Here is a 10,632-nt window from a genome sequence, read left to right on the forward strand (position 1 = left end):
TTCTTGGGGGCATATTCTCATCTTCTTAGTTCATTGATCATAGAAAGGATGTTTAGAAATGTATTCTTTTTTTCTTTTTTGTTTTGTTTTGTTTGTTTTTCGAGACAGGGTTTCTCTGTGTAGCCCTGGCTGTCCTGGAACTCACTCTGTAGACCAGGCTGGCCTCGAACTCAGAAATCCGCCTGCCTCAGTCTCCCAAGTGCTGGGATTAAAGGCATGAGCCATCACTGCCTGGCTTTAGAAATGTATTCCTAAAGACAGGAGGGGCTGGTGAGATGGCTCCGCGGTTAAGAGCACTGACTGTTCTTCCAAAGGTCTGAGTTCAAATCCCAGCAACCACATGGTGGCTCACAATATTCTATCCAGCTACAATATACTCATACACATAAAATAAATAAAATCTTTAAAAAAAAAAAGACAGAAGGAAAGAGCAACTCGTCATCACACTGTCCCTCACCTAGGTAAAGACAAACAATGCTAGATTTGCAGAGAGCCTATGTAATCTGCCAAAATAATCTACAATCTGTTTGTAATATCAGGATGAAACATACAAAAACCTTCATATGATTAGCTTTGGAAACTTCCTGTGAAATTAACACTCAATAGTGTCAATTCTTCCTTGGTAGTCTTTCAATTATTAGGTCGTCTATGTTTAATAACTACCTTTCTCAGGCTGAGGTAGTAGGGTCATAAGTTCAGTGCCAGCCTGTGCCATGAGTGAATCCTCAAAGCAAAACAAGAGACCAAACGACCACCTTTGTCCAATGGCAACCACTAACGCTATTTTTATTGTGAATGTAAAAAAGGATGACAAAGTGTAAATTTTCTGTCATGTCGGAAATGGACCTCATTTAAATAATATTGCTTATTGCAGTTTCAGATGGCGGCCTGCAGACACTAATGAGGTACTGAGATAGCTGCTGGATTTATCACTTCTGAATCCCTTCGGAACAGAGAGCAGCTTCTATGAATTCAGAGAAGGTATCTGTGTCTGAGACTGAAAAATGAAGGTGCAGTGATAGCACACAAGGAAAGAAGCTCGGACAAACTGACATCTGAGAAATGGCCTCAGCCTTCAAAGGCAGAGACGAGAGGTAAGGCTAATCTTGGAAATTCTGACGACTTCCAGTCACTCACACAGACAGGAAAGTGCACGGATTTGATAGAGTGAATTATTATTGTGACTCAAAAGGAGAGTCTGCCTCAAGGCTTCCTACCATCCATGATTAAATACTGACTGTATTACTTCTTCAAACATTCTAGCCAAAGAAATGAGTGCACGTGGATATCAGCATAGGTTAGGCTCTCAGTAGGCAAAGTTGCTACCTAAGGAAAGTCCAAAATAGACATCTGACTATGACTCGGTATTCAGAATAAATACTAGATACCCTGAAAACTGTCTGTTGGGGCTGGCTGGAGATGTGCTCTCTCCATGCACATGCTTAACATGCAGAAGGCCCTGAGTTCCATCACTGCAAAAACCAAGATGGCTATCTGTTGTTCCAGTGGGCGGGGACTCAACACCGGAAATTAATAGAGTTTGAATCATTGACAACACTAACAGGCAGAGCCTACACCAATATTCTCTTAGAAACTATTCTGTACCTTTAAGTGTTAGGAATATGAAAAGAGAAAAAAAAAACCAACCTTGTGTCTTTTAGTTCTTCATTGGGAAATAGTAGAGCAAGAGTCTCCAAGGAGAGAGAATGAATTCAAAAACTGATTGTGCAGCTGGAAAAACAGTAGGGAGTAATACAGGATATTAAATAATATAATAAAAAACCAATTTAGGCTGCATTTGGGGAACGAGGATTCTAGTGAATAGAGAATGGAAGTGTTTGAGAGAGCAATATAGAGTCATGGTAACAAGCAAGAGCTTGGGAGTCAGACAGACCCAGCTCTGAATCTGAGTTCTGAGACCTGCTGGCTTAGTGACCCCAAAATGGAGCAAAAGAATCTTCCCTGATCAGCTTCCCTACCCTCTTGATGATGCTCAGTGTCCACCACACTGCTTCCACAATGAAACGTATAATAGAGATTTGCAGAATCTCTTCCAGGGCGTGCTAAAGTGAGTCACAATGACAGAAGAAAGGGAGAAATGGTGGTGATAGAAAGGGTTGCAATTGTGTACAACGTTCAGTGAAACAGCCTAAGTCAAGGTAATAGAATTGTGGGCCAGGAAACCCTAACACAGGGGCATGCTAAGGAGAGTCAATAAAGTGCGCTAGAAAATATGAAAAAAGGAAACTAGCAACAGCCAAGTAAGAGTGTAAGAGCATGAACTGGAAGGAGAGCAGGGAGGGGGATATGGGAGGAAAGAGAAGGGAGAAATGTTGTAATTAAATTACATTCTCAGAAATAAACAGCAACAACAACAACAAAAGACTCTATGAGCAACTACATTGTGGACTAAAGACAGTCAATGAGATCAGCCACAGAAAGCTTTGGCAATTATTCTGAGAAATAATAAATACCTGATGTGTAACAAATGAGTGAGTTGTACATGAAGTGTACATAATCTACATGTAGGTATATGGTAATGGCAATCAAAGTGATTTTTGAGACAAGAACAATAGAATTTTTAAAACATGTTTTACAGGGGCTGCACGTGGTAGAGTGGTTGCCTAACATGTACACAATGCTGGCCTCCGTCCTCTGTATTAGGAACAAAAGAAGCCATAGGAAACAGCAAGGCTGGAAGTAAATGCATTATAAGGTGCACATATCTATATTTGCTTCAAGGTACAAAATGTGGAATTCAGTAACATGATGATCAATTTTTACAGTGAGATTTTTCAGTCAAGTACTATCAAAGGCTCAATACTCATCTGGGGGCAAGATATGTATCATTGCTTCCAAATCCACTTGAAGATCAGAATGGGTCTATTATATTAATACCTTTTTGAGGGGACTTGTCAGTACAGAAGTCTGTCTCCTCCACTTTCTGTTCCTTTACCCTCGTACATATGCATCTTTTACTCATTTACTGGCATTTTTCATTCAACTTACTTAGAATAAAATAATATAGATCAGTCATACTCTAAAATAAGTGTATAGAGCTGGGGTTATGGCTCTGTGATAGAACACTTTCCTGGCACATGTGATTCTTCTGGAATCATGTGACTGGAGGCCATTCACCAGTAATAAAAAAAAAAAAGTGTAAATGAGTTGGAGAAAAAGCTGAGAGGGTAAGGGCACTTGCTGCTCTTTCAGAGGACCTTAGTTCTCCACTCCCAGCACCCACATAAGCACTTAACTCTAGCTCCAGGGGGTCCCATGTGTCTAGCTTCCAAGGGTACCTACATTCACATGCATATACATGCACATGAACACACATATACATCATTAAAAACAGTAAAAATATGTCTTTAAAAAGCGTAAGGAAAAGTCATTATTCACTGGACACTTAGCAGTTTGGACTGGGGCTTAGTGAGTACTTGCATTTTCTAAACCTAACAATTCATTTAACATCTAACATAGCAGCCGCATTTTAGAGATAAACTATCATTCCACCTCTGTCAAAACCAGCTTACAGTATCTGGGCTATTCACTTCCCAACTTCTCAATCTTCTTTTATCTTTCAAACAAGATAACCAGATGTTCCTCAGGGAACATCAGGATCAAGGAGGACACTATTAAAATGGCAACGTCTCTACCCTCTCCATAGAGTTGTGTTATCAGAATCTCTGGGCTTGGACTCCAGCAATGTTAAACAAGTTCTCCCACTGACTGGGAGATGAGTCGATTTGGGGAACTGAACATTTGCTACATTCAGGGGTGCTGGGAGTAATAAGACCACAATATTTGCCCACATGCCTTCACCTGGTAGTCTACAGGATTGAGAACCATTCTCAGAGAAAGTAAACACCAACAATCTATACTTATGAAAGTCTAAGATTGTCATACCTATGTAGAAGGCCAACCCCAACACAACTGGACAATACCCTTGTATGGACACCTCATGCCATCACTTATATAGCTCATCAAGAAAGCTGCCCCACCTCCACAACTCCCAGGAATGGCATGATGTTAAGGAGAGACCTCAGCACAACTGACCCTAGGAAAGGTTTTACTGTGGGGCATTCCCATCTTGTTAACACAAGGAAATGAGGGTGCTCCAGCAGAATCTTGTTAACACTTAATTTTAAACCAGCTTTTGGTTTGAGGGATTCTATCTGTGGGTTTGTCCGCCTGAACAGAGTGCTTCAGTTGGTCAAAGTCATAGTTCTCCTCACCCTAATAAAGAGCCCTGCCTGCTTGTAGCCTGTACAGAGTGTGGGCTGGAACACACCCAGCCAGTGATTCCCTAATCCCCACCAGGTGATGCAAACAACTTAGTCCTGGTGATCATATAACAGCAATGAGGCAGCATGCATATGCTTTCTGGCTTAGTTCAAGCATTCCCAGGGGATGGCAGACTTCATGCTCTCATAACTAGATGGGATCTGGGAGCAATCAGGCCCTTAATGGCCAAAACAGAAAGGGACTGCATCACTGAGCACCTCCTGACAGCCAAGGCCTTTCCTCCTGAACAATAATGACACAAAATGTACTCCCTCTACTGTATATTAGGTATGTGTATGAGCACACGCTTACATGTGCACATACCTAAAATGTAGCAGGTCTGAAAGCCTGAAATAACTATGCAATTTATGTCTTTGCAAAATCCTTAATGGTACTTTTAGAGTGAAAGTCTGGAAGGATCTTCTAGGGCACAGAGTGATATAGCACAAAGGATATTAGACTGCAGCAGAAGAATACCTTGAATTCTGCTGCTGGCTCTTTTCTTAGCTAAAAAACTTTGGATCTGCCCCTGGAGACTTTAGTTCTTCATTTTCAAATGGGATTAGACTAGCTCAATTTTCACACTGCCTTTCCAACATTCATATCACAGCAAAATGTTCATTATGGTGGAATTTATTCAGTCGCAGGTCCATATACCAGTGAAACTGTGGCATGTCATGACTTCAGAACTGTCTTGGGAGGTTACGGATGCCAGGCACCTGATGAAGTTCCTGCATAAAGCAGATGTTAATAAGTGTTCACTCCACAAACCTGCATGCCTAGACCTCATCAAAACTGTGTGCCCAGTCTGGTTTTTTAATTGTTTCTTTTCTTTTCCTTTTCTTTTTGTTTGTTGTTGGAGAGTGGGTCTAAGCTTAGTGCAAGCAGTCTATTCAAACTCCCAATCCTCAAGCCCTAGTCCTTGAGGGCAGAGGCTAAGGGGATGTGCCACTTGCACACGCTAAACTTTATCTTTTTGTTTTTAAAAGTACTGGGGGAGGAAGTTCCATTATGCTATGCTCAAAAAAAAAAAGTGTGCACGGATAACCTTTAAATACTCATGTATCTTGCCATTAAAGTAGTCTTATTTTCCTCTTACTGTAGATATTCTCACACCCTGATGCCCTTGTTTGTGGTGGGACTCACAGTGGACCCTCGATCAATGCTAGTGAATGAACATATGAATGTACTTACTTTTCATTTTTCTAGTTCTGTGCAATTTACTTTTGCATAAGGCCCCAGAATATGGCCTCAAATTATAAAGCAGTCAAGGGAATAATTAGCCATCGAAGAACACCATCGTTAGATAGGGCATTTCTGTTCATTTTACTATAAAATATTTTCTCAGCAAATGGGTTTTAAATGGCCAGCACTGTGAATGGGGCAATTAGAGCAGCTCCGTAAGTAGCCATGCTGAGGCTTGTATCATTGCTGTCCTCCCTCCTAGTTTAATTCACCAAAGAAACCAATTACCCATATCACTTTGCACTGCCAGAGTTTAAAGACAAGGCTAACTAGCCCATGCTGTTCTCTACATTCTGGTTAAGTAATAGTTCAGACTACACAGCAATGTACTGGAGGGAAGCTAAGAGCAGGAGTCAACAAGGCCAGCAAGACCTGGCTTTGAATCGCTGTTCCTGGAACCATAGATCAGTGTTGGAGATCTTGGAAAGTACTAACACTCTCTAAGCTTCATCCATCCTCTGTGCAATGGGTACACTACTGAGACCCATCTCATGGATGGCCCTGTGTGTGTGTGTGTGTGTGTGTGTGTGTCTGTATATGTATATGTACATGTATATGCATATGTATATGTATATGTGTGTGTGTGTGTGTGTGTCACCAACAGAGCATTTAAGATACAAGCAGGAGCTCAACAATAGTAGTATATTATACTGTTCTGGCACATCTTCCTATGGATCTGGAAGCAGTAGAGAATCTCTGTCTTAAAAGAACATAGCTGGAAGCTCTTGGCTGTATGTTCTGTTCGACATCAGAAGTGGCTTTCCCTTGTGGTTCTCTGACAGAATCTCCTCAAAGCCAAGCAAGCTGCTTACTGCCCTTGTAGAACTGCCCTTCTCCCATTACAAATCCCATCAGTTGTAGCCTGGTATAATTAAGGCTGCAAACATGAATGGGCAGCACAGATGCTTCTCTTATGTTCTCTTGTGGGTTTAGTTAGTAGACACTGATTCTCTTTTCTTTAAATGGTATTTTACATTCCCTTCAGAAGGGCAATGTGATGTATGTGATGAAGACCACAGAGTAAAGTCAGAATAGAAGGTGATGATAACTAAATTAAAAATTCAGTTTCCAAATCATGTCTTTTCCACTAATTACAGAACTGGATGTCCCCGTGTAACATACGACTCACTAAGCTTCAGTTTCCTTGTTTATGAGAGGGTAGAAATATTCCCATATGGGTCCTGATAATAACAATAACAGCTAACGTTTAAAAAAGACTTACCATATACCACACAGATGTTACATGTCTGAATACAAGCTATTCTTTTTTCATGAACTCAAAAAATAAAACTCATAAAGATAAAATTAGTTCCCAATACTCAGCAGCAAGCAAGAACATGGAGCTAGAATACATAGTCGGGTATTACGACTCTGTAGCCTGTAGTTTTAACATGCTGTCTATCTCGGAGAATTCATTCAGCCCATCTGCATTCTCACTTGCTCATCGTTTTTCCTTTCTCTATTTTTCTATCAGTATCTGTTGCTGGAGAGGTCGCCCCACCCACCACCTACCACAATGAAAGACAGCTCCTTGGAAACCTGAAGACTGATACTTACAGTGGTGGTCAGCTTGCCTCCGTTCTTCTGCACATACTGGATGGAGTCATGGATGGTAGAAAAGAGTCCAAGCAGCACGTTCTCCATGTCATAGATTCTGTACATGCCGTTCACGAGCTCTTCAAGAGACAGAATGTATTCTCTCCAGTACTTGTCGATCTCCACCACACCAGCCATACAGCCTTGCATGACCACATTGCAATAGCCACCACAAGGCTTAACCATCATCAGTCCCTGGCAATAAGAGCAGTACCACATTCGGGTGAGCATACGGCCACAGTCCTTACTAAACTTGAGGTGGTCGGTAGTGTTGATAACTTCAATTCCGAGATTCAGGGCTTGAAGGAAGATTCTAGTGACTTGCAGTGACTTGGAAACCTGGGTCATAATAAGCTTGGGGAAACTGCCAAACACTTTCAGGTCACGTCTTGCTCCTCGGAGGCACTCGTTGATGTCTAAGACTGACTCGGGCAGGCCTGGATTCATCATCTGGGTATAGATGACTGGAAAGAGGCTGTCGAACAATTCATTGACCATATCATCCACATTGATATCAGAACCCAAGATGTAGAGAGACACATCTGTGAAAAATTCACCGACAAACTCAAAAGCTTGTGGAGTCAGACTGGGGTAGTTATTCTTGAACATGGCGTTGGTATAGTTCTTGGCATGGCGAACAACAATTTCAAAGGCCTCTGTAAAATAAGAGAAAAAGATATGCCCCAAAATTAAAACATGAAATCCAGGGTAGATGAATTTGATATGCCTCTGTTGCTTTGGTGAGTAAGATCCATTTGCCTTAAAAAATTGCTCACATTCATTGCTGCCATTACCTATATTTATATAGTTGTTTGCTCCCATAAATCAATTTTACTTTTTGAATGTGAAGTCCAAACCTTGATGTCCACATAAATTCTTAAACATACAACTTATATTTCAAATGACAACTGCCAGGATTCAGTTAACATTTCAGCCTTTCATGAAAATATTGATTAAAAATTGGCTAAAAGAGAAATTATTTCTTTATCTTTCATTGATTTACTCAGTTAAAAGATTGTATTTAAGGACGTTCCATTTTTAGACAGAGACAAATACTTCACAACAGACCATATACTATAAAAATTCATATGACAACTTGAGCCTGTGCAAACCCACAGGAGAAGCCGGTTATTAGCCAATAACAAAAGATAACCAAAATGTAATTATTTGGGGTAGACTTTCTTCAAATAACTTTAAAGGGAGTTATCTGACAAACGGCCAGACTTGGCAAAGGTGCTCACTCACTGAATGGCTAACTGGCTGGAATGAACAATCCATGCACTTATCTATACATTTGTTATTGACAGGAGCTACAAGGTGAACATCTGGAAGGATAACCACTAAGCTCCCCTCATAAGTTCAACCTCCACATGGCTTGGAAGCCTCATCCAGTCTGCAGAGACCTCAAATTCAAGATTACATCTGCTGCTTCAGCCCCTTGGCAGAAAGCCCAATTAGTGTCTCTGTTTTGAGAAGAAAAGTAGTAATGTGCTATCTCATTTTCCCCAAATCAAAATATTCTAGATACAAATTATCACAAATAACTGGAGTGTCACATTTATATGTGAAATGAAAAAAATTACAATAAAAAGATTTTTAAAAAAAAGAAATGAAAGAGTTTAAAAACAAACAAGTTTCCTGATATTTTACCTTAGTGCATTCAATTCCTTCCAAAATGCAAGGGTCCAGGACAGATGTACTCTAAATGATGCCAATTCATGAGCCTTGAAAATTCAAATTATTACTACCTCCAGACTACTAGAGAGGCTGGATTCCTTGGGAACACTTAGCCCAACATTTCAGTCATCTGTGGCAGAAGTGAGCTCTAGACTGAACCACTGCCATCTGCCCTAGATCCCTCACAAGGTAGAAGTCATTCCTTAGCACCTTCCCTAGAGCTCATCACATGCCCAGCACTGTTGGAGAGGTGCCAGTATAATTCTGAAGAGTTCCCAAAGCCACTAGAGACCAAAAATGAATTTAAATGAGAACTTAGCCATCTACAAAGGTTTTTGAGAATATGTGGACTGGCTATTATTGGTCTGAGGATGGCTTTTGTACCACTGAGAGAAGTACTAGTGTTTGTTGATCTCTTCCATTTTGCAACTCTGTGATGCTGGAGCAAAATTTTCCTTTCTGTCAATCACTACATGCTCACTTGTTTGCTGTGTTTTGTTTAGAACAGTAAATGATTCTCAGAACTTTCCCTTACAACAGTCTTCCTAGCTTCACTTGTTAATTTCCTCTTCATCCTTGAATCTAAATGCTGAATGTGGCTATGTAGTCATCTAGCCCAATGCAAAGGGCCAGTCACTCAATTGTTAAAAACCATGAGAAAATTTGATATTCTAGATTATTTACTCATTTTAACTTTAGATAGAAATATAGCATTACATATTAGTCTTGCTTGGTGCTATGGGCACATAAACTTGACAGAAATCACTGATGAACCATTCTTGTCTCAGAAATATTCACAAATAGCCAAGCACAGTGGCTCACTTTTATAATCCAAACATTTGGGAAACAGAGGCTGGAGAAGTGCTCCAAGTTCAAGGCCAGTGTGATCTACACAGGGAATCCCAGATTAGCCAGTTACACCGTGAGACGTTATCTCAAAAAGAAACATTTACAGGCAACATAGAAGATTACAAGTCCCATAAAAGAACATTTTGCCTGTCACTTTTTACAACAACCATCTGAATTTGGTATTATCAACCCTGATTTAATAGACAATGAAACTGAGTCTCAGGAGAACGGACATATTTCCCCAAGGTCACACAGTTGCAAAGTAGACATAATCAATTCCAACCAGTGTCTCTAAGTGATGGGTGCTCCTTTGCTGCCCTCAAACTTAGAGTCTATAACGCATTCTCGAAAAATCTTTGTAGAAAGTTTAGTTCTATTTTAAACTCATCATTTTCCCATCAACTCTCTCATCTCTGGACGAAAATGTACCAGAAGAAATTGAAACCCAAAGACCAATAAAGCAGACTGTCACTTTCACCTTTGCCTTGGGGCAGCATGGAGAGATTTGAGAAGGCTGCTTTGCAGACAGGTTACCCCTAAAGAGCTCAATCATCCAGGCTACTCTGAAATGAATTCTCTGGAAAGCGAAGTTTACCTGAATTATGTACCCTCATTCTCTAATATACAAGACACATGGCTGGAAAACCCACAAGTTCTCCTGTCAATAACATTTCTTTGTAAAAGTTCTGTTGCCAGCACTGCAGGATCAATAGAAAAAGAAAATTACAGAAGACCATGAACTCGTCTACACAAACAACAAAAGATATGGCAGGGGGAAAGGGCTGGGGTCTTCATGCTGAACACCTAGCTCTTGTGTGCTGTCTACAGCAGAGTCTACATGTCAGAACAAATTTAGCATGGCTCTGGACGTTGCCCAATTCTTTCACTTCTGTATCACATGGAAACAGACCAAAATACAAGGGCTCAAGTAAAGGGTTCACAAGGCTTCATAGGAAGCAATGCTAGGTGAAAATTGATTCT

At 40.5% G+C, this 10,632-nt stretch overlaps 1 protein-coding gene across 1 annotated transcript in view; it reads right to left on the reverse strand.

Annotated features, from left to right (window-relative positions):
• Positions 1 to 7,783, reverse strand: part of Gpc3 (glypican 3) — a 146,248-nt gene extending 138,465 nt beyond the window's left edge. The window contains exon 1 of the mRNA XM_031359564.1: positions 7,087 to 7,783. Within this exon, the coding sequence (XP_031215424.1) occupies positions 7,087 to 7,734 (648 nt within the window). The 5' untranslated portion in view covers positions 7,735 to 7,783. The remainder of the gene's footprint in view (positions 1 to 7,086) is intronic.
• Positions 7,784 to 10,632: the final 2,849 nt, after the last annotated feature.

Source organism: Mastomys coucha, chromosome X (assembly GCF_008632895.1).
Source record: "Mastomys coucha isolate ucsf_1 chromosome X, UCSF_Mcou_1, whole genome shotgun sequence".
In the NCBI taxonomy this organism is placed as follows: Eukaryota; Metazoa; Chordata; class Mammalia; order Rodentia; family Muridae; genus Mastomys; species Mastomys coucha.